This window comes from Struthio camelus, chromosome 3 (assembly GCF_040807025.1).
Source record: "Struthio camelus isolate bStrCam1 chromosome 3, bStrCam1.hap1, whole genome shotgun sequence".
Classification (NCBI taxonomy): domain Eukaryota; kingdom Metazoa; phylum Chordata; class Aves; order Struthioniformes; family Struthionidae; genus Struthio; species Struthio camelus.
In genome coordinates, this window is record NC_090944.1 from 80,955,178 (window position 1) to 80,981,177 (window position 26,000).

Sequence of the window (26,000 nt, forward strand, 5' to 3'; positions counted from 1 at the left end):
GTCTTCTGTGACCACCGATATTTTTAAAGGAAAGCATACAACACATGGACTCTCTGGTCCATGTCCTGCTACTTGTCCATGTTACTGCTTCTTGAATGTAAGTTACCAGATAACCTGCACAAAATTAAAGGTGGTGAATTTACTCGGGTAGCACTCTCCTCTTACTTATCTCACCTTGTTTCAATTCCCATATATATATGTATTTAACCTGCGCTGTGGTGAACTACAAAGGATGAGATTAGGGGAGCTGCTGCAGGGGCTTGCGGGGAGGAGGGTCTGCTTTTTCATGGTATCTCACTCATTGTACTGTAAGGCAGAGTAAAATTAAGTATTTTTACATCACTTTCCATAGCAGGGTAAAAGATCTGGCCCCTTTCCCAAAGCACTGATTTGAGATGTGATATTCTGAATGACAGCGATCAACATAGGAGCGGGGGCGAGGCTAAGGAAGTGCAGTGTCACCAAGAAGATAATAGCTGAAATTAGAATGATTTTGACCTTACTCTAAACCTACTCATCATAATCAGAGCTGTTTCTTATTGCGCACACCATCTAACTTTCTATTGTCACCATGAGTCATATGGCTAGTGTTTATGTTCACAGGCTCACATAGCTGTCAGCATGAGGGCTCTCATGCTACATGTGGTGCATGCAACAGCAGAGCATGCTTCAGGCGGGGTGGGAGTATCATTTATCTTTGAGGATTTCAGTCAGCAAAACACTTCATATTTCATTTAAGTTAAGTGTTACTACATCCAGTAGAACATTTAAGCATCTGTGTATTTCTGGTGAGTATTCCCAGCAGAGTATATGTGGTTAAAATTAAGTACATGCTTGAGTGTTTTGGTGAATCGCAGCTTTGAAGATCTGAGTTCATATTGTCCTTGACCAGCAAGGGTGCAAATTGCGGTCATTTTACTGTATTAACAGTAATTAACAAAACATATAAATATGTTTTTTCCTAAATGCGTAGACAGTTGCTGTGTTATATTCCAGTAACCATCAGAATTTTCCTGAGGGAAAAATTAGTGTCAGTGTCAGGAAAAAAACAAACAAACAAACAAACAATGAACTAACGAAACCCATACGTCAGCATTGACAACAAATGGCTTAATAACGTTCAATAACATTAAATTTTACAAGGCCGATAAAGGAACATTTTTAATCAGGTAAATTTTGTATGACACCTAAACCAATGTAATTGAATCAACTCAACATATACTTCAAGTGAAACCAGTGATAACTATTATTCCTCTAATTACATTCATTTAATTATTTATTCATTATTTCAATCTTCACATTACACAAATTCTCACACTGCTTTTTACCTATCTGCATAAGGAGACCGTAAGCCGTTACCTGGAAGCACCAGGCCATTCCGCAAACTTACTGTGAGGGTTAAATCAGCAGAATTTCATATACCTAGGTGAAGGGAAGGCTAGAGTGTGGGGTTTATCCCCACCTTAAAGTGTGGATCAAAGAGCTGAGTGACAAGTGGGAGGAATAGGTTACAGACTAAAGGCAAAACCTTGGAAAGAATAGCCTCAACAGCAAGAGGACAGTTTTCATAAACCGTAAGAAAAAAATGTGCCTGGATAATAGTCTTGTTACATATGCTAATCCTATGTGAACAAATATTGAGTGTAAATTAAAAGTTATACCAATTTTAAGTCCCAGTAAAACTGCATATTGATTTTAAAATTCCACTTTTTTCTAATAGGTTTCACAAAAGAACAGAAGGTCATGTCTAATTCCGTTATAATCACAGATGCTCAAATTCACAGCCTAATTACCCTCAGACAAGGTCTCTGGATTTGGAACTTAAGTTCTCTTAGCAACTACCCAGCCCGGCTGATAAGATGAATCATTTTCTGTGTTTAAACTATCAGGACATTATTATATGTGACAGTAAGGAAAAGGGCCTAGCAAATTGCAAAATATATTTCTTTTGCATCTAGTGAATAGAACCTCCTATTCTGCACACCTCTGAAAGAAAGATCACAGTCCCATGAGTGGATGAAAAAGGAGAAAAGGTCAAAATCTATATACTCAGTTATCTCATTCAGCTGTGTCATGCAGCTCCCACACTGAGTGTTTATGTTCTAGTGGAAACTTCTTGTCTTCATGTATGTATAGCATTGCTCATACGAGCAGTTAATTCAAGTCAAATTACAGTGATACTGACCTTTCCTTTAACCTTTTCTTATGCAATTTCAAAAAACAGGAAAAATGAAGAAAGAAGGGGAACAGATATTGCATGAGGATATTGAATTTGCTGCTACCTCAACAATTTAATAACTCATGAATATATACACTGAGAAAGAGTGACATATAAAAAATAAAGCATTACTTAAGCTTTATAATTTTGTAATCGCATACATTATATATGATACACACATACACACACACACACATATATATATATATACAAAAAATTACATCTTATACTGCAGCAGACCATTTCAAAGTTTTTTTTATTGCCCTGAGTCCTAAAATTTGAATTGGTCTTTCAACTGCTATTCCAAGATTAGGATACCATACGCAAATTCTACTTCTGCCCCAACTTCAGGCTCATCTTTTTAATTTTAGAAAAGATAATAAAATAGGAAGTATATTTTTTTTCATCATGGCAAAGACATCAATCCAGATCCAAATCTCTATAAAATCTGGCAAGGAGTGTGACATCTACTCTCTGTTTCCCGATCTGATAAATCACAATTGTTTTAAACCCTTGGCACATGACTAAACCAACAGCTGTGTTAAAGGAAAAACTCCCACAATGTATTACTCACAAGCATCTCAATATGATCCCTCCAGAGACAAAAAGCATTTTCAGTAAAGAGTCACAGGCAAGCCATGGCCATCTTACTCCTGCAGACTTTAAATGATATTGCTTGTATTTTTAGCTTCTCAATTTATCTGAGCTAAAATGGGAAGGGGAAAAATTCTACCGTGGAAAACTCCTTCAGCTAATATAAACAGGCCAAAAAGTAAAAACAATTGCAAGCTACGCTTGTGCACATAAAACCATTTAGTTATTTGCAACAAGAATATGAATACACTTCTGTTTTAATTCCAGGTATAACATCAATTGTTGGATGCTGAACTGTGATGGGATCTATTGAATAAGTTTTGCTAGTCTTACCTCATAGTTGCATCTTAAGTAATTTAAATGGCCCCTGGTACTGTAAAGCTTGCAAGGAGCTGAAATGTATTTATTCTGAAAGTACCTCTATAAGAGAAAGTGCTGGTATTTCCATTAGACAGATGGAGGACCAAGGGAAGGACTTTTCACTGCAAGTGACAGTATGCAATGGACGTGGTGTTCTGAAGCACAGAGAGTTTCCTGCACGGGAGTTTGCGAAACAAAGCGTACTACAGAAAAACTCCTGGTTTGGTTAAAATATTATACTAATCTATTAACATCCGTACTTTGACAAAAATCCCCCTTTATGCCTGTGCAACGCTTTCTGATGCAAAATAAAAACTAGTTGCACTCTTCTTTCATTTATTGACCTATATCTGTGCCCCTTGGCTTGCTCACTTACACCCTAACAGCACCCATACCCTGTAGCAGATTCAGCCATTTTAATCTTTGTTGTTCCTTCTGATTTTACTCAGTCTGATGTCCTGCATATCTCTGGCCTTATTTTAGAGTGGGAAGTAGCTCTGCTAATTATTACAAAGGAAGTCCGACTATTTCAATAATTTGCGACTAAATTAAAAACACATCTTTGAGAGGAATATATAATCTTATTCAGAGAATTCAGACAATGAGAGATTTACCAGATCTGTTACTAAATTATTCCAGCAGATAAGTGTCATGATAGCTCAGAGAGTTTTATTTTATAGTAAGCCTGAACTAAACACTTCAATCAAGCTTGTTAATAGTCTCCTTTTGAAACTAAATTATGCTAAAGATCATTTCATGTACTTCCAGTACACTTATCACCTTAGTCATCTTACATGGTTCTCTCTACTCTGATTTCCACTTTTCAAAAGTGACTACAAAGGACATACTTAACCTGCTGAAAGTCTGAAAATTCACAGGAGTGAAGCATGTGAAGCCAGTTTACACCCATCTGATCCAAAGGAGATTACAAAAAGGTATTTCCCCTCATTCGCTGTAAAATAGAGCAGAATAGTTGAGCACTTTCCTGCTCAACACACAAGCATGTTCTCCTGCAATTAGCTCTTTCTTTTTCCTAGTCAATATTTTTAAATGCTGACAGGCGCAGCACTGACCTAGGAATAATGCAAGTTTGCAAATATATAATTTGCAGTGTATAATTACTTCTCTCATATTTATGTATAACTTCAGTGACTTTTTGCCACTTTTGATGGCTTTCTTTTGGATGGCTTTTCTTGTTGGTCATCAACATGCTGACAATGGTATTTGTGACAATCTTATCCCTGTTATTAAAATAGCCTGCAATATCTTTTGGTCCATGAGTTCAAATGGCTACATCAACACTTCACAAATCCAGTTATTATGATCCTTGATACCCATATAATACAGTCTACTTTTATGATGGGATTTTCAACAGAACATAAGGCAAGGACCTCAGCCTGATCAGCTGAACCCACCACCCTATTGCACTGCCCATTAATATTGCTGCTGCCATTAAGCAAATGTCAGGATGCAGAAGACAGGAGTCATCATACCTTGGTGGTACAGTAGCAAGCCTTGGTATAGTACCAAGACCTCACCTCCCTGGCTCTGTCACTCCTGCTGATCATGACTTCTTCTCACCCTCCTCACCCTCACAATACTCCCATTCTTTCTTCCAGGGAGAATAGCCCTTGCCCCGTTTCTTTCCTCTCATTCTTCCCAAAAGCCTGACAGATAAAGGAGGCCAAGCGGAAGCTCTTGTGGGGAAAGAACTCTGTATGCACCAGAATGAACATGCGTTCAGTGTCCTTTACTCCAAAGCAGCAGTGAGAAGAAGGAGGAGTAGAAATGGGAGAAAAATTGAGAAGGAGAAGGCCAGAAAACAGGGAAAAGAGATTCTTGATTCCACTCACAACTGCTCCGCAGTTTTAAAGGGCACTAGAATAATCCCACTCACCCTTGAAAGTCCCCACCTAAAATCCCACAGAGATTTTTGCAGATTTTTTCCGTTTCCTCTCCACATTAAACTCACTCTGCTACCTACCATGAAACTGAATTTTTTCTAGTCTGGAGAAACGTTGTCCATATCTACCTGATCTTACCTGAGGGACTGGTAAGAGTTCATCCATTTTCTGAAAAGTACATATTTACTGCAGTCACTATTAACCATGTCATTGTATTCAGTTCAGCAGTGTATTCAGTTCAGTTCAGTTTTTAACCCATTCTGAAGTACACTTTGCGGCAACATGTAATACTGTTTAACTTTTGTAGTTGCTTGATAGGGCGGCAGCAATCAAGCATAATCTTCTAGAGGAAGTAAAACAGCATTAAAGCTAATAATACAGGATACATTCAGAACAGTATCCAAGGGCTAGGAATTTTGTCTAGGAGGTAGAAAAAACTTTGGACTTGGCAGAGGAAGAATCAATGGCCATTTATAAAATCAGATAACCATCAGTGAGTAGTCTCTACTTGCTGGCAAAGCTGCCCAACTTCAGAAAGGCTTTCCGCATTTTCTGGGCCTGAAATTTCATGTGTGAGCGAGGGAAAGATAGTTCAGAGGATTTCAGAAAATCAGTCATAGGGAGTTACTGTCAGAGCTCAGTGTCAAAATAGAAGCTGATATTGAATCAGGCTTCATACTGTCTATCCTGGATCCAGTTCTATGTAGTATTTTCCTCAGAGATGGGTAATGGACTAGAGTATTTATTTTAATAAATGTTATTCATTCACAGATGACATTTATATGTGTTTTAAGAACAGAGAAGACCAGAATACTCTGCTAGTGAGACAAAAATAAATCTGAAATAAATGGTAAGTCTTCTGGAGTCTACAGAACAAGAATTCAAAATTATCTTGACAAATAGGAGATAGCAAGCAATAGTAAGGAACAGTACAAATCACTATGTTAAAACAGCAATATTCAGATGCACAAAACAAGAAGGGGAACAAATGATTAGTTCTGTAGGAAAGTATGCTTGAGCTTATCCTGCACCACACACTGACAACGAGTGAACAACGATGTGTTTTTGCAAATAAGGCAAACACTACAGTGCGATGAACATAGAGGAAGACCATCTGCTAGGCCTATAAGGTAATACTACCGCTCTGTTCAGCAGTGGTAAAGCATCATCAGGAAAGTAATCATACTTCAAGAAAAAAAGAAAATAGGACAAATGAGAATCTCCAAAGTAGAGCAACGAGAAGATTAGAGATGTGGAAAACATGCCCTGTGAGAAAATAAACAAAGTGGGTTTCTTCAGGTTAGGTAGAAGAGACTGAGAAAAATGTGTGATAACAGTCTTCTGTGCAAAAAAGGCTCTTGCACAGGGAAAGAGAACAATTTGTTTTCTGCAGCATGATAGACAGGAAAATAAGTGATGAGCTTAACCTGCAGGAAGGAAAATTCAAACTTCATAGTATTCATAATACCCTTCAAAGATAAGGGGAATAAACATTGGTATAGACAACAGGTTTTTAAGAAGCTAATCAAAAACATGTAAGGAATGAAACAGTAACAGTTGATCCTATCACAGGACAGAAAGACAAGACTAGGTCTCAAGGTCCACTCCAGCCTAACGATTTGCTCAGACCACAAAAAATAAGGAAGTATCTTAGATGCAAACATCTTAAATCCACATGCATGTTGAATGCAGCATTTAGAACCTGGTGGAAAAGTACACATTCAAAATTGATTGACAAGGGAAAAAAAAGTATTGAGATTTGCCTGTCAGTAACACCCAAGCTTCTGAAACAAGATCACCGTTGATAAAAGTGCTGATATTCAAAACATGCATTAAGACACAATGATCAGAGCATTTAACTCAAGGACCTCTAGAGAAAAAAAATACTAAGAATCATAAAAATAAGACAAAACACATTTCAGAAGAACGTGGCTGATCACAAGCTGTTGGATCTATCAAAATAACAGCTAAACCTTTCTGTCTTTCCAACACATTTTCTACACTTCAAACTTCTAACAGTCACCTACCTCCGAAACTGGAACTATGTTTTTCCACTCTGAGACTAGATACCAGTCTGCAGTCCCCCGTTTATTGGCTGTGATTACCACGGCATGTCTCACTTAGGCTCACATTCTGCAGTTTTGCACTTTCTGCCAACAACTCACAGAATCAGTGGATAAGCAGTCTTATTAGGGAGCCTGTGTTTTCTCGGCTGCAGGATCTGTGCAGCATTTGCAGCTGTTATCAAACAGATTACAAAAATACCATGAAAACAGAGGGCAGTACTGGAAAGTTAACGGGAAGATCTCAGAAACCCCCCAAATTGACAAACTTGCAATTGCTACACTGCAGTATTACCTGACTACTTGCTTATTAGGCATGTTTTACCAGTGAAAGCCTTCTCCCAAATTCAGAAGAAATTACGTATGTATGTATGTACCACTCCTAACATTAAAAAATTTGAAGTACATACTTTCAACAAAGTACAGCTGTATCACTGTGAAACTAAACAATTGATAACACTAAAAGTCTACTGCCAAAATTCTCCTACTTGATGTCCAGAAGGCATAATTTTAAATACAATCCATTTTCAAGCCACACAACAAAAGTACTTCCCAGCTTCAAGATCGCCCATACTTTGAAGATCACTATGTCTGTGTGATTTAAGATAAATGGCAGGGCTTTGAAATCCCTCAGCAAGGCTATTCATCCATTTTCAGACGCCAATCTATTCTTGCCTGCCCTGTATTGCCTTGCATCACGGACTAATTCTTAAACGAATATTTGTGAAACTTCCTAGATTTTTGTGCAAGTCTACAGCTGTGAGATAAGCCAGAGAAAGCGTGCATGAAAAAAACAGAGGGACATATGAAGTAGATAGGAAAAGAGAATTGAAGATTTCTGAAATACTTTGGCAGGTCTGAGATCCAGACACCCTTCAACATAAGGAGTTACAGTTTTGTTAGTTCTGAATCCCATGTGCTCCCACTGAAGGTTCTCAGCCCCACACACATACCCATTTGTTGGGCACTAGTTAAAGATGGTAAAAGCAATTCCTTCCTGTCCCATGCCTTTTGGGGCTATCCAAAGGACAGAAGAATTAGAAGGAGGGGAAAAGAATGTGTGAGTCAAAGATGATTTTTAATTTGTAAATGGCATTTGTGAGGCTGATGTTGAAATGCTTCATGCAATTCTGTTATCCAAATTTTAAAGAGGTTATTAGGGGTGGGGGGTTCAGAAAAGGTATAAAGATAAAGGAAGTGACTCAGAAGACAGGAAGATACAGACTGGGAGACTCAAGCTTTTTAGTTTACTTAAGATATCAACATGATTTGATTGTAACATCTAAGAAGTTCCCACAGCAGACCAACACTAGATACTAAGAGGGGTTCATGGAGTGATGTGAAAGCCAAAGTAATTCAAGCTAGAAAGATTATTTTTTTTAGCAGATGGGAGAACAAATCACTAGAACAAGCAATCATTGGAAGCACACTCTTGAGCCCACTAATCAAGGCTAGTGTCTCCCAAGAGATTTACCTCCATTGAGTTACTGGGCTCTGTACATGGATAACATATTAAGTTTATACTAAAAGGAGGCCAGACTTAGTGATCTAATGGCCCCTCTTAGTCTTAAAATCCATAAATATTTTAATAGAGAAGTACAGTGTGCTGTGATGTGACTGCTTGTTATGCCTCTGGATTCAAGTCAGTTGACCAAGTACATTCCTGAAAGATACATAGGCTGGGTGAGGAATATAGCAGCCTTCTATCACCAAGCAACACGGTGTTCTTTGTGTCGTATGATTTTCCTCTCTTGTGAAACATTATACATTAATATCAGTCTGCACAGTGTTTTCTCAAAACAAAGTCACTAAAATCACTATTGGGATATAAGCTAGCAGAAGGGATTGACATCTGCAAGTTTGGGAGGCATTTGAGATTTTCACCAATCATCTGCTGTTTAAACAAAATTCAGTAGTTGTATGTAGTTGAGAGACAGTCACTAATTCAGTCTGCCTTTTTAGCTTTTACTATTTGACAGCAAAGAAAGAGTTTAGAATCTGAAATTCACAAATATCTCCAGAACCATTCCATCCCCTCTGGAGAAAATTAAAGCTATTCATTTCTGGTAAGGTCCAATGCGGATGTGAGCTTTCACAAAATTTAAGGAGGTACTTATGCAAATAAGTAAACAAAGGCTATCACTAGAAGAACAGATTACACAGCGAGGACAACAGATTACACTATAAGTCCTGTTTATTGTTCATATCTGTATTCACTTTTACCTATGGTTCTATTAAGAACTACATAGAATGATTTAACTGAAGTATGTTAATAGCATGGGACTGCATAGCAATTCTGCTATGAAATCTCTGATGAGAAGTATAAAACAGACCACTCATCTCTGCATATACTGGGAAATATCACATAGAAAAGCACAGATGTAGCGTGGTTCTCTTGCATACGAAGAGTCTTACATTATAAGCAGGAGCAATAAAAATCACTGCTTCATTGCCTAAAAGAGTTCTGTATTACAATACAAGCATGTCCTGCTTTACTTCAATAAAGTTGAATCATATGATTCCCAGGGAATTTTATCCATATTTTAGGAATGCATATCATATATATATTCCCTATATAATAATATTTACTTGTCCACACATTCTTCTGCACACACTCACACACCTAGAGCACCTAGAAATGGATAGTATTAATCACAAACTCTTTTATATCACTATCATCTACAAGACAAATGGTGTATTTTCTCATGTATGCTCAATCAAAAAACTACCATCATTTCAGTAAATTGGGCATGTGTTCAAGGAGAACACACAACTGCCAAGGTAGACATCTCTTTCAATTCCAGCAGGAAATTCAAAGAAATCCCTTAGCTCATCAAGACTGGGCACCTATGACTTTAGAATTCCTTTACAGGGCTTTTCATACCAGCTGCGATCAACTCAAAATTACAATTCTCATAAATATTCATATTCTTGAATTATTTTCTTAATATTAACAGCAGTCATTTCTTATGATAGCTGTTATCCACCAAAGACGTGGATCTACTGGAGAAAGCACAGAGGCGTTCAACAAGTAGGATCAGAAGTCTACAAAACATGCTCTACTGAAAGAAGCGGGTTTGTTTAGTCTAAAGAAGAGAAGACTGAGGAAAGATATGATAACAGTCTTCAACTATGTAAAAGGTTGTTTCAATAAGCCTTCTTCATGCCCACAAGAACAGGGCTAGAACCAATGGGCTTAAACTACAGCAAATATGAGCTAAATTAAATATTAAGTAAATATTAAGTAAAGCATTTTAAGGAACACTGTGCTTTTCATTTTTAAAGCTCGCCCATTTAAAAAAATATATTGGGTATGTAAACGTAGCAAGAACTAAATTTTACTAATTAGCAAGAACTGTAGAACAAGTAGATGACAGATCCATTGCTGAGAACCATAATAATTATTCAGATAGAGACGAGGGCAGAATTATCCAAGGCTTGATACGGAGCAGTGGAACTAAACAAAACAGTCAGACTCATTTCTTTTTCTTTAATGGCCAAAAGCTGAAGATCTGTGCTATACAATCACTGGACAGCTAGCTCTCTACTTTTGCTTAAGGGTATTTCAATTTTCACTTTGCTGCTGGGTTGTCCAAAAGCCAGTAACGCCAGGAACAGAGAGAACAATTTGATTCCGTCAACAGGCTATTGTTCTAAGTGATAAAAAGAAGTAGTGAAACAAGGCATACCTCTTAAAAAAGCGTTCTGGGTAAGAGGACTTAGTTCAGTTTGAGCACAAGGACAGAATTTCAAAATTCTAGAATTCTAAGAATAATTAAGATGCAGTTAGAGGACTCAAAAAAAAAAAAAAAGGCTCAGTGAGAGCTGTTCTCCCTACCTCACAAGTTTAAATAAATCATTCTGATGTTAATAACAGAAAAGCATTTCACCCTTTCTTCCTCCAGCCTTATTTATTATCGACTGCTGGCTGTAACCACTGTCTTATTCTTAAAATCATTTAAGATGAATCTGGAAAAGCAGAAATACAAGTAACTACTAACTAATCACTGACATTCAACTCATTTCATCAATGTCTCCCCTGGAGCCAATCTTTCACTTTTTTATTTAAAGCCTGGAAAAATTCTTGAGCTGAATGCTGGAAGTCTTATTTAACTCCCCTCAGTGGTACTCATGCGACAAAACAGGCAATAATCACACCTCGTGATATGAGGTAAAAACTGTTTCTCACTACGCTTACCTTAAAAAAAGAGCAACAGGAATTTTGTACTTGTATATCACCCAGAGATGAAAGAAGCTATAGAGATCTAAGTAAAGCGTAGCGCTTTGCGAGTTTTCTATTTGGAAAGGGAGAAATCTGTTTCATTTCCTACTCCAGTGTAAGAAAGACACTAATAAGATTTTCAGTAGAATCATAATTTCATCTTACTCTGTTTAGGAGATGTTGAACAAAACACCAAAGTAGCCATTCTCCAGAGTGACAGAAACCTTAGTCAAGAATCACCCTAGTGACAGTAGTTAACACTGCTCCTGTTAAGACACAACGCTCTACTCCACTGGACTTCTTGCACAGTACGCTTTTAGCCATGATATGACCGTGAACTGTACCATTCTGTATACAGTTCAGAGTTCTACTTTTCTGGCAAATACACATACTATTTCATAAATAAAACCTTCCTTTTCCACATTAGCTATCAAAAGACAGCTAACATTTCCAAGTAGTTGGGCTCTGGATGGAAAGTGCTCATGGAGCACTGAATATAGATTAAGAAACCATCCATCATGGATTAATCTTCATCTGACAGACAATTCTGAAGAAAAAGATGTTTTGAATAAGAACTTGTTCACAGAAAGGCGATACGCATATCTTGAAAGAGATGTCAACTTGATCCAATATGGATTTTTAAATTCGATTCCTCACTACCTCCATGATCAGACATACCGAAGCCAAACAGAATGTATAAAGGCTTTTTTTCCCCCTCAACAGTTATCTGGGACTAAACAACAACATACTCTATACCTGCCAACAGCATTCATCAAATGCAGTGCTAAAAATACATTGGAAAGCACAGCAGCTGCTAATGAATGTCCAGTAAATTTCATTCTCCTGGCCTCAGTCTGTTATCTCAAGGAGCTTCACAGTTTCCTCTGGAGCAAAGAGATGAAGCGATTCACTTGAACTTATTACCTTGAATACTCCTTTTGAAGAAGGCTTTGCAGCCCTCACAGGACCAGACCCCATAGTGGTAGCCTGAGGCATAGTCGTTGCACACAGCACAGTACCGCGTCTCCTTGGTGGACTCCATGGACAGGCTCCCTTTCTCGTTGGTGCTGGACATCCTCTCCCGGATGCTGTGGCGTCTGTTATCAGAGCTTGGCCTGTTAAGAACAGAAACAAACACAAAACTCTCAGAGGTGTTAAGTCTCATCCTCTGCTGAAGACTGTAAGAAAGAAGGGCAGTCTAGTTTTGAAGAAACAAAGTTACAGCAAAAGCTGTCTTTTATCACCCTCTGCCCTCTTCTAATTGAAAAGGTGTAGAACAAATAAGATAATTTGTGAGGAAAAAATCCTCCTGTAAGTTGATGTTATCAGGGCAAAAATCTCCTATCCAAAGGCTACAGCAACATCAGTAGGTAGTGTGAAAATCTGAGGCAAAAAACACTTAATGTTTGCATTTAGATTGCAAGCCATCTAAATTATTTCTCAGCCTATTTCCAAGTGTTATTGCACAACTATGTACACAAAGTTTCCTAAAATTGTCAGGGATACCCTATTACATAGAATTAATCCCTATTCTAATTATAAGACCACTTACATAAAAACTGTAAAAGTGTTTTTTCCACAATAAGAAAAATCAGAACATACTAAAAATTGATGCTGAAGAGTTTTTGGTTTATTAATTTGCAGGTCCTCATGTGCAATACACAGCTGAATGAAAACTGAACAAATCTATAGTGGAAATGGTAATGAGTTTACCTCTGGTAAGAGGTTATTATGGGTAGTTACTGCAGGTTTGGTAAATAGGATTCAAAAAGATGAGAGGATGTGCAATCACCAAGAGGAACAGCAGCAATCTCCTTTCCATCTCTTGCTTTCCATTACAGAGAGTCTGCACTGCAAAGTGCCTGAAGGACAAATACAACTGGGTGTGACATGAAGAAGCCTACTGTATATATTAATTACCTACTTACTATGCATGCTTTAATTGCTGATTAGTGAACAGGTGGCACTTATCTGCTCAGAGCCCCATCCTTCTCTCAAACAAACTTATTCTGTTTTTAAGCCTGGGAAACTGGAGGCTTTCCCTTTCAGATTCCTCCTTACATACCTAATTTTGCCGTATTCGCTCCTTCAGTGCAGTAAAACTTTGTGTGTTTGGATGAGCTGAGGCGTCTGGCACCAAGAGCACCTTCCTGCTCTAAGCCGGTACTCCCCAACAGTTTTCTGATGACTCGTACGCTCAACTGCTCTCTTTCACCTAGCCAAAATTCCCTGACATCTCCTGCTGCAGTCCATCTCAACTCCCAAAATGTTCCTATCAGCCAAAGCTACCTGGAAGCTCTCCCACATCCTGCCAGTCACCCCCTGGGGACACTTTTTACACGCTTTCTTCCCCAAAACATGACATATTTTCATTTAACAGCTTTGGATGTGTATCAGTCATGACAGAAACAAAGAAACACGTTAGCTAGCAGAGACTGTTACTGGCATGATTTGAGAAAGTTGCTTTTTTTAAAACCTAAGTTTCGTATTAAGCCTTATGTACCAATTCATTTTGAGCACTTATTTTAACATTTTTTGTTTCCTTGACACTTGTATAAGATAGAAGGAACTGCAAATGGTGAGGTCCTGACATGGCAAAACTCTGTTTTCTTGATGAAATCAGAAAACTGGGGGAGATCAGAATTCTGACAACTTAACAACCTAGGCAGAAAAAAAAATCCTTGCATATTTTAGATATTAATATGTAAAAAGATGAAAACAGTATCATTAATATACAAATTATTATGTATTTAACACATGCATAGTTGCATGTAACTACTTTTACCAACCTGCCAGACCTAGACAGTTTTGTTGTTCTTCTCCATGTCTTGAATCTTCCTTTGAATGTATTTTATCTCAGTGCCTCGTTTAACTGACTTCATTTTTTTCTGCTGAGCACTGATTAAAGCTGTTGTTTCTCATCTCCTCCACCCCGTTCCCCCTCACCTGCGGTTAGAACACCCAATCCATCCTCCCATCCTGGTCAACTTTAAATTAACCAAGATGTGCTTTAAAAAATAATAATGATAAGTTTAGGTGTGTATATAAATGCAAGAACATTTCAAACATTTAAATTTAAAAAAAAATGCAAGCAAGTAAAGAACTGTCAGTATACTTTTAACAGCAACATATTATTCTGTAGATTAGCTATACGTGACTACAGGATAGCTATCCATAATTTGAATCATGTTTTTCAAAGCTGCTACAAATATGCATGTTACAGAAGACACAAGTCCCACAATTGTTTTCATATCAAGAAGAAATGAAAATAAAGTACAATTTTATAGAGTCTGACTTTTAAAATATCTTTTAAAGAACAATCTATTAAAAAAAAACAGGGCAAAATGAAGAAAATGTCGAGTTCCAAAGTAACTGGATATTTCTGTGGACGTTTAGTACATTTATAACACTTCCCACTTAACAAAGCAATCCTGGCTGGATACAAAAGAAAACTTCTCAAGTAATAATGTAGAACCAAACAGAATGACAAAATACCAAAGAGTATCTACCAAAGAATATCAGTCACCACTCACATCACGTAATTTAAATTTCCAGCTTTTCAAAATACTGATTTTCATTCGGATCAGGACTACATTCACCAAGTCATTTTTATTAAAATTGCATTTAAGAAAAATGAAAAAGAGACTGAAAAATAGTTCTAAATAGCTTTTTCTATTTAGAACAGGTAAGAAATCCCCTGAAAAAATGTACCCGCCAAAGAGAAGAAAGATGTATAAAGACTACCGAGGAAGATGCAGTAAGGACAGAGACATGGTTTGTCGCGGCGCTTGAGGGGAGCCTACCCCACAGACTCTGTCCATCCTGCTTACGGAAGCAGGGCCACCTTCTCAGAGGAAGGCTACAGACAGCTTGCGGCAAGTAAGCGCACATAGGCTCAGTGGGGCACGGGATCAAGGAGGGGCAAGGGAGCAATGCCACTGCTCCCACCTGCCCGTAATGCCCCTGCATGTCTTGTTTTACTCCGACCACCACTGCCTTTCTGCTTACGCACGCTCAGTCACACGCTTGTTACACTGAAAGACCACAACAGATCTCTAATGCAGACCTTCACAAAACAAAATGAACCCAAAGATGGCCTTGCTGGCTTTCCTCCCCAAAAACCAGTGCCTCTCCAGCACAACTTTGAGGCAAAGTTTTGAAAATCGGCCTTGCAGAATCATCACATTCTGGCTCCAGGGAACCACAAGGGGAAGCAAATCAGAACGCCCCAGCCCCAGCCCCCCCAAGAAATAACATCCTGCCACCCCTTTCCATTTATACCAAGGAAACTTTGGATTATTGCAATCGTAGTACTTATTCGAGGAGGTGAAGAGGCAAACTTTTGGGAAAAGAGGATCCAGTAACACAGAGCTCGCTAAATCAAAGTACCATCTCAAATTTCATCCAGAAATCAGCACATCACAGTGCACATCACAGACCACTGATGCTGTGCATTGACAAAAAACAACAGTCTGCCCTCCCTCCAGTTTTCAGTTAGGTTTCAAGGGTTAGCGTGCTGAAGAACATATTGCAATAACTTAACCCAACTTTAATAACTTTGGCAAGACCATCCTACCCAACATGCAATGGCCTAACCTTTTCAACAATTTCCTTTGTAATCTATGCAAACAATAACAAGAAGAAACCAAAAGCCCGTGACAACTATGATTACCAAACAGAAACAAAAAATTGAAAAGAAAGAAAGCCCCAGATAACCCCCTCCCTCCAAAGCTCCTAGCAAAACAGACTAGATTAGAAAGTAAAAAAACCACAGAGAGAACATGATTTACCGCTCTTTTCTAAATGTAATAATACAGCAGACATTTAAAATGGAAAGTGTTTTGGAACCTACAGTGCAGGAGAAACTGTCTTCTACACTCACATTTATGTTTTCCACCTACATCCTATATATACGTTCACTCAGTTTTGGCAGCAAATAACACACCTCTGCTTTAAACGCTCACTAACTGCCAGCAGCTCTAAATCAGCTAGAGAGATCATTAACCCCATGTTGACTATAAAGTAAAAGGAATGTATACATGAGAAAATTAGAGTTTTGTAATGTAAATTCACATTTTTACATCTTAATATTTTGACTGGCAGACAGGATGAATTTCGACGATCCTAGAGTATACAATCCATGCAAGAGTGAGGTATGCACCAACTTATTCACAACCCCAGCTTTATCTGAAATAAAGAGATTTCATAGGTAGGTGAGATTAAGGTCATTAAAGTAAGAATAGTTGTTTAAACAGGCGAAGGACACACCTTGAGAAAGTCTAGTTTTCTGAATTTACATTCATACAAACAACTTAAATCTGCAGCTGCTAAACCTTTACAAAAACAGATTGAAGTTCTCAGAGTAAAAAGCCTCAAAACCAATATTCACTTCAAATGCAACCGAAGTCCTGTCTACTTTCTAAACATTGGGCTTACTATAACACCATTCTACTATTGAATATGAAATTATTAACTTGCTGTTAGAATGCGAATTTCCATCTGCTGCAAAATACTTAGGACAAATTATTTGGACAGAATTAAATGCTTGAGAATATTTAAAAGACATCTCACAGAGAAGTACTGCAATAGGAATGATTGGGTATACAAAGACTAGAAAATTGTGAAGTAAATTAAGCACCTCAAAACTGTACTTTCAGAAAGTAGCTCTAATGAATCAAAAAAAAATTGCAAGTTACCCAAATGAAAACGTTGGCTTAAAAGAGGTATTCCAAGATGTCCAGGGTTGCAATTACACTCCATATAACTCAAGGAAGGAGAGAGAAAGTGTTATATGGTGTTATATCTCAAACTGATAGAATCATGGAATATGTTAAGCTAGAAGGGACCTGGGGGCATCACCAGCTCCATCCCCTCCTCCACACGGGGCCAGCAGCAATGTTAGCTCTGCTGCAGCAGCCAGGGTGGGTGCTAGAACAGGCCCAAGAGCTGACAGCGCTCCTTGGCTAGGCAAAGCCAAGGCGCTCAGGTGCATCAGGTTGGCTCGGGCTCTTCCCTGGGACCAAGTGAGAGCCATCTATGGTCAGTGGCTCCAAACACGTTTCACTCACACAGCTAAGCTTTCTTCCTCCCCAAGACAGGGGGGCCTTATTTATGCCGGCTGCTGGGAAAGACCCTCATGTAGCTCCTACCTGGACAGCAAATTCTGTATGGGATGAACATAGACTCTTAGGTGAAAATAAGCTTTGGGACGAGAAGGAGCTGCCTGCAGTCCAGATCCATACATAAGTGGCATGGCTGGCCCCTGCCCTTCCCTTTTCCAGCTTTTCCCAGCTCCCTCGGCCTTTTCAGCTCTTTCCACCCCAGGAAATACATGGTGCAACCACAAGGGCCACTAGAGAAGATCTGCACAGCAGTTTCCTTGCCACCTATGGCAACACTCAGGGAGGAAACCTTCATGTTGGAGAAACTCTCCTCTGATTGTCTAACCTCATTCATTTCAGGGGATTGCCTCTTTTTAGGGATTTGGATTCTCTCTTCTCCTCCTCCAGGGTGAGTATAGGGACACCTAAAAGGGAGTGCCTGAGCAGCAGTGCCCAACTCAGCACACTGAATGGATATGGTGAATTCATAATTGACATAAAGGAATGAGATGCAATTCAAAGACCTACTTCAAAAATAATTTGAAGACCTATTTCAAAAATAACAGAAGTTATAGGTGAAAGGAGACAAAGAAAAAAGATGGCAAGAAAATCGATTGAAAATAGGGGCCAGTTCAATAAACAAAAAGAATGAAAGGCAATTAAGAGGAGAAAAATCAAGATAAAAAGACCAAGAAGCAAAGTTACACAGAAAGCTCGATATTCAAATATTTTGAACATTTACAATATTTCACAAGCTACTGGAAAATGAATTTCCCAGCCAGAAGACACAGGAATGTTCTCATTAGAACAGAATAGAATGGAATTGATTTGGTAGCCAAAGTAAAAACTCAGGAAAAATAATTCCATATTGACCAAGAAGCAGGAGCGCTGAGGACAGCCTTTGTCAACATGAAAGCAAAAATATATCTTGTTAAGTTATCAAACCTTCTTGTTCAGCATGAAATCAAACATTTCCCTTGACATTAGTTTAATCACCTTCCTTCATTCTTAATTCAGGTTAATTTTAAAATGAGTGATTGAAATACTGTATTTAGACATGCCAAAATTAAACATGTCTGAAAAAAGGCACTCTACCTGTATCTAGAGCCATTTGCTAAATTCAGTCTAAATCTGTGTATCCTTTCAGTCTCTTAAAACTGCATTTTGATAAATTTTAAGTTTTTCTCAGGTGTAGCACAAATATTCGCAGACTGGATTAAATTCTAGAGATGTGTGTGTATACTCATTCACTACGTAGTCCATGGACTTTCCAGAAACATTTACTGGAGGTTCCACTAACTAGAGAGAAAGGGCACCCAGGCTCCCAATTCATCTGCTAAATGTCCACATTTGGATGGTTTCAACCTTTCCTTCTCCCATAATTTCATTCCAGCTATTAGTTTTCCATTTTTTTTTAAATGTAACCTAAATCATTTTGCAGTTGATCCTCTTCACAATACAGAAGTTTGTTCAATTTTTCTGAAAAATGTAGAAGCTTTTTTTGGGGGGAGCGGTGGGAGGGTTTTTAAAAGGAAAAGGCCCTCAATCTGTTCAACAGGCCTGAAATTTAAACTGCTACTAAAAATTGTTAGCAAGTCTAATACAAGCTAAAAATGGGTCTTAATCTCCTAAATATTGAAAAATTGGTTCTGTTTTTGTGTTTAGGTGTTTTTCGTGCTAGCTAGCTGTTTCTCTATACTGTTGGAATAGAAATGTAAACTCACTTACGGAGTCATTTTCTTAAATAAAGAATGGTATTGTAGCTGTACCTCATGGAGTAGCCCAGAACTCAAAGAGTTCTGGAGCACTGGTAATTTCATTTTTGTCTTAGGCACAGAAGGCTAATAATTTCTTGCTGTACACAAGGTGAATACAGAGACATCCACACACACGCTTCATATAAATATACATTACAATAAGATTAAGATTTTAAATATAGCACATGGCTGAACTGCACCTGCAAATGCAACTGAAACCTTCATTTATCCCTCCTGTGCACGTGCACACTATCTCTAATTATAAGATACTACTTTTCACAGGGCAAGAGCTCATTCAGTGCACATAAGGTAAGGGAATTTATTCAATGAGCCGTTACTCTGTTTCTGGTTTTCTCCCATGCCTTACTATCAACACACAATCTGAATTCAGCTATAACATCAGAATAAATTTCCTCCCAGTATTTCCATGGCACTATAGCATTTGAGTGGTTGAGGAATGTCAATGAATGCATTTTTCCACTACCCTTGTGAGTTGAAAGGATGAAAAATAAAGTTGGGAGAGATTAAGGTCAAAAGTATATACTGAGTTATGTACAGCCTGATTTTTCTCACCACTACATACCATCTTGCATGTGCAGAGTGCTACTTCCCTTGACTGCAGTTGCAAGCATAAACGCTCAACACTTCCATAAATCAAACCGTAGGACATCCATTCGGCACAAAGGAAATTACAATAAAAGACAAGACTTCCCAGCTTCACAAAGGCATTTGTGGCAAATGTTAGACAGAGAATTTAGTTCTTCAGGCCAGCAATCAGCTTCCTTCACACTACACTTCTGGAAATCTCTTACCTCATTCCTTTCTTTGTTACCAGTCTTTGCAGCAAATGAGTACAGAATTTACAAACAGTGTCCTATTTCACTACGTGAGCGTGATTCATTCCCGAGTTGATCCATCTCACACACTGAGACATTTCACTTATGCTTCTCTCATAACTATAATTATTATTATTATAATAACTGCATCGTAGCGAGGAGGCACAAAGGGAACATTTGCACAGGTCACCTTAATTTTGATCTACCAAAAATATTTGGTTTGCAAACATAATGTTTCTTCTGGGTGTAGTTTCTCATCTTTTAAAGAGGACATTTAGAACAATAGACATTTTATCCCTTGACCATCCCTACACTTACCTCAGTCTTTCGGCTTCTGGTGCAGCCTCAGCCTCCTTGTCCAGAAAGGACAAATTTCTCTCCACCAGTGCCTGACCTGGATTGACTCTCTCTGGCTACTCTTCCTATTCAATGGCTCCCCACATCCAAGCCTCTCGTTCCCCCTTCACTTATTTTCACTTCACTCTGCTTCACTTCACTTATTTTCCCAGTATCCTGGGCTGGAAAGTCCCTCTCTCCACCACTCTCTGTACCCTTGTATCCCAGTCTGCCATTGTTACTTAGTTAATCCTAATATATAATCCTACTCTTCTTTGACCCACCCCATCAGTTTCTCAAGCACGTGCTGAGATTTGCAACTAAAGGAGGACTTAGGGACCCTAGGATTATCGTTTGTTGACTACATATAATTCATTAACCATAACAGAAGGATTATATTTTCCATAATAACCTTCTGGAAACCAAATTATATGAATTTTTATCAAGGCTGAATTTAAAATTTCTGAAGTTCTGCAATAAGCAGCTCATTATAAATGCTAGAAACTGTCAATGAGAAAAACTAAGATGTTTCAAGTCAGTCCAAACAGAATTAAAGTATTGTAAAGGGTGGGGGTTTTTTAATCACAAAAAAACTCTTTACACTACCTTTAGGACTAGGCAATTTCATTTACCTAAATTGCCTTGCTTTACATGACCTGTACTCCTGTCCCTTATTTTCTCCTCCGGACTGGGACTGCATCTCCTAACGCAAGCCATTATCACAGTAATCAGTCCCATTGGAATCCAAAGACTCTGTGTGTTGCCTTTGGCCAAGACACTTTGCCCATGGGATAAAGTGGACATTAGAAACACATCTTCAAAGAACTAACTGAGAAATGCCAAAACAGACATAATATGCAATAAATGCTATAATATTTTTCCTGTTTTTTCCCAGAATTTCAGTTCTGAAGTAGGAAAAAGTCCTCTTGTTTATGTTTTGAAAAATATCAAAAACCAACATAGAAATCCAGTTTCTGCTAAGAAAAAGCTCAGCCAAGAAATTTATTTTTTAGTTTTCATGGAAAAATATTTTCTTTGCATTTTCATCTTGCGAAAACTCAATTTTAAAAAGTTTTGATAGAAAAATATACAAACCCCAAAATATTATTTTTCTTTGCATACATTTTTACAAAGTAATAAATATATATACAATATGCAAAAAGAATCTACAGACATATTCAGAAGGTACACAGTTGTGCAGTTTGTCCACTCAGAGAAGTTACTGCTCACTCTACTAGTAGTCAAACTGCACTGCAATCTCAATGTGAGAGTGACATGAACAAGACCTACAAAAACTACAAACCCTGCAATCAGTGTATACTAGCATATAGTAAATCAGGGACAGAATATCCCACAGAAGACTATATATCTAGCCCTACTCCACAAGTACTTGTTCTAACTTGCCCTTACAACATTTCCAATGAACAAGCCTCTCTCTGTGCACAGCTAGATGCTTTACTACCTAATGTCCAGCCCAAGTCCTCTCTGCTGCAAATTAAGCTCATTTCTTTTCAGCTATTTCCAGTTAACCTGGAGAACAATTCAGTCACTGCCCTCTTAATACAAACTTTTTCCCTTGGAGGATTCTTGCCATGTTTCCCCTCAGTCTTCAGCCTTCCTCCCTCCAACAGCCTTCCTGTTGCTCTCATAGGACTTTGTCGACATCTTTCCTCAAGAGTGCACCACAAGAGAACATAAAACTCCAAATGAGGCCTTGCCAGTCTCTACTAAAACAGATTACTTACCTGTTCATTTATTTGTATTGTATACTGTGCTCAGAGAATAAAACTTGCCTTTTTGGCAAAAGAATTTTATTGTATTTAGTTTATGACCCTCTCTACCCATCAGCTCTTTTTCTACAATCTACAATTGTTTTTCTACAACCCTTTTCTCTAGCCAATAATACCACAGTTACTGTACTTGTGCATTAGATTTCTACTTCCTAAAGGCTGGGCACTGCACTGACCCTTAGAGAATTTCAGAAATATTTAATGTTTCAGATTCCATTGTGGCAAGCAGCACCAGAAAAATGTTGTCTTATATGCTTATCTACCAAGTGGCCCATTTACAGATGTCTACTGCTTTTAACAACAGGCAAATGTCATCTGTTTACTTAAGAATCAATGGTACTACTTTATCTTTGGATTAAAATAAACAGTACACATTATTGTTTTGATGTTGTATTTTTGTCCCAGATCACTGGACGCCCTCCTATTTGTTAAGGAACAACTTCAGTGAAATAAATACTTTGTTCCAGTTCCCCAGGATCCAAAATCGTGACCAGCCAACTTGCTCAGAGTTTCTCATTTCCACCTCCTGCCAGGCGCAGCGCTGAGCGCTATCTGTCTCTGACACTCTCTCTCATTCAATTAGGCAATCTCACAGCCTCTGGTGTATGGAGAGCCATATAATCTCAGGAAACACCTTAACCCACTGTATAAAAGCGTGCCAAATGTGATGAAGAAGCTGCTGACAGACGGAGTGCATCTGGGCACAGCACAGATACGATTTTCTGGCAGCAGCGTGGCGTTGGTGTGTGGCTGTGTGGCTCTGGGGACAGAAGCAACAGGGGCCTGAGTGTGGCAATCAGCTATGCCCAGAAGTATGTCAAAGTGGAGGGCCTGACAGTCAAAAAGTCGGAGAGGGAAAGGACATCTGACATTAGTGTAAACAATCTGAATAAAATGTGTTCTAAAAGCTGGAAGCATTAAAAAAACCTCAGCTTTAACTGACAGTCTCTGGGGTATACCCTGTACAGCTTTCACACATTTAGAAATATCTATTCACCTTTGTCTCCATTAAAGTTATGCTAAGTTTCAAAGGATAGGCTGAAAAGTTGTACTACTGCTTTTCCTTCTATATAAGCCTTAGCTATAAAATATGACTTTTGTGAAAAGGCTGAAAATCAGCCTTTCATATAAGAATGTAACACAATGTGCAGAACAAATCTTTTCTCCAGGTTTTGCTGTTTCGAGAGAACTTCCTTCAGAACTTCACCAGGCTAAACCCTCTTTTCCAGGAGATCGCGCTCATGAACCTAATGTTCAGATGAGCTAGCACAGTCTACTCAAATTCTGCCATCTGGCAGGAAAAGGTTAAATGCACTTAGTAGGTCAGAAAAGGGTGTTTCAGGAAATGCTGCATTTCTTACACCTAGCTCCAGACTATTTCAAAGGTATATGCCAGCAAAAACACAGTAATCAGTCATAAATCTTCCCTCATCATGTTTTCCTCGGGCTTTTGTGGGCTCACATGTTCCTTTTATTCTTGGGCAAGCCCTTTTTTCAAATATTTCAGATGCACATGATAAGATTAGAGTGTAACCAATCACCCAAAGCTTCTTTAAATTCTTATGAAAAATTCTTTCAGTGACGAAAATTAACTAGGATATTTTGGAGGAAAATGCTTGAAGGACAAAAATGTCTTTTACACCAACCGTAAAAAGATATGTTAAGTATTAATGCAGATTGTATACCACAACATAACAGTTTAGATTGCATGGTTTTAAAAACTGCAATCTATTATTTCAAATGGATATTTTCCCTAAAATTACATTTTCCACTCAAAATGTAACTGTAAAGGATATACTTCATTTGAAAATGAGCTTTTGAAATAAAACACTGTTACAGCCACGTATGGTCCCAGCAGAGAAATTAGAGGGCTCTAGGGCACAGGAAAATAAACTTCCATAACATAAAAGACTTGTAAATTCATCAAAGTGCATATAGCCTTCTTGAGCTAGCTGACATATAAGCACAGAGCAGAAGACAAATCCTTTCCCAAGGAGATAACCACCCAAGCCATCTCTAACAGCCTATGCCAGTTGATAGCAAGAATACAGGAAAAAGACTAAGCAGAGGTGCCAAGCCTGAACATGATAGAGGCAGGATATTGGAAGGAATATAGGAGCTTGGGAAAATCTGCTCCTAACAAAAACTAAGGCACAGCTGTCACCTGCAGGTAAAAATTCTTATGTATCTATCCCGGAAGATGTGGCTTATCTACAGCTCCTTGCTCAGGCCCAACACCAGTAAACCCTAGGAACAGAGTCTTTGAAGTCCTTGGACTTCTCAGTCTAGGGCCTCATGTTGAAACAGATTAGATCAAATGATTCAAACAGTCCTTCTACTACTATTCCTAAGAGCTCTACAAGGTATAAGCGGACTTTTGTCTCCGAGATAGAAAGAGGTAAGAAAAAAGGAGTTCCTAAACGTATGGACCTGTTAATGTTTAAGCCAGTTCCATCAAGCCAAGTTATTAGTCCATGAGACCTGCACAATCCTAATAATGCGAAGCAGATTATCTTCCTTGTGCAGGCCACAGCTAGCCTGCAGGATCAGCAGCAGACAAAAGCCTCTGCAAGACTGGAAAATTGCAGGCTGGGGCTCAACACTTGACTGATAGCCAAAAAGACAGAGGAACTGATCCTAGTTGTTGTTCATATGCAAAGAATACATGTCCTAGAAACTCAGATATATGACTGATCTCTTGGATGCTTGAAAGTATAACAAATGGGACAAAAGCAGATGATGAAAACATAGTTACGTGTTACTGATCAAAGGACAGGTGACAAATGCATGACGGAAGGCAAGTAAAGAGCCAGTCTGAAAACACGTCATACAAACCAGTCATTGTGTGCAAGAAGAGCTGTAATTCACCTGCGGAGTTGAGCTGCCAGAGGCTTTAGCAGGGCTAAAGTGCTGTCAAGCCAGGAGAACATCCATGTGTTTAGTTTGTTATTTACCCTTCTTCACTTTAGAAAAATTAGTAACAAATTGTGTAAACTTTCAGTCTTTAGAGGTCTTGCTCTTAGGTAGAGTAAGACATCAGAGTAGCATGCTTTAGTTTGCCCTTGCATTCACAATGGAAGCATGGATGGACAGATGTATTATGCCTCTCAAAATCTGTGAGTTTGGGTAGTTTGGGGGGTAGGGGGGGAGGGGCCAGGGACGTTGATCCACATAAGGTACTTGACTTATAATTATCCTCTGTACCTTAGTGAATATTATTTTATTTTTAATTTTGCCAATTCTTTCTGAGAATCTTAATAAACTGTAAACCATGTGATAAATATGTTGAGAATCTGAAACAGAGCAATAAAGCCCAGCAATGCCATGCAGTATAGTTCTAAAGCATGTGCTAACATTGTAAGGCCAGGCCCTGTTGACACAGTGAAATAAAATATAACTATTACATTTGTCATAGAGGAACTGTAGAAACAGCAAGATGGTTCTAAATAACAAATATGAAATATAGTCAAAAGTATACAAAATACAAAATAAATTTAATGAGGAAGAATTAAAACCTGAACATACTGTCATATAAAGGGTACAATGTGAGACCCTCCAAACTGATTTTCAAAGTCTCTTAGATCCTACAGATCTTCTTCCCATCAAGGAGGGTGGTGAGTATTCAGCACCTTTATGGATCAGGTCAGAAGTTGATCTTGGAGGCCACTTCTGAAAGTTTACTGCTAAGGGCTACAAAGGTTGGCATTTTTCTGTATGTCCAAGAAGCTCTAACTGCAAACTGCTGCCACACTGGGCAGTCGTGCTCTTCCTTCATTCTTGCTCTCCCTTCATTTTTGGCCACAGACAGCTATGCCCAGA

General features: G+C 38.4%; 1 protein-coding gene across 6 annotated transcripts in view; it reads right to left on the reverse strand.

Annotated features, from left to right (window-relative positions):
• ESR1 (estrogen receptor 1) overlaps nucleotides 1–26,000 on the reverse strand; it is a 209,006-nt gene that overhangs the window by 88,566 nt on the left and 94,440 nt on the right. For all 6 annotated transcript variants that reach the window (XM_068938694.1, XM_068938693.1, XM_009668702.2 and 3 more), the window contains one exon: nucleotides 12,286–12,476. In XM_068938694.1, coding sequence (XP_068794795.1) covers nucleotides 12,286–12,476 — 191 coding nt within the window. The remainder of the gene's footprint in view (nucleotides 1–12,285; nucleotides 12,477–26,000) is intronic.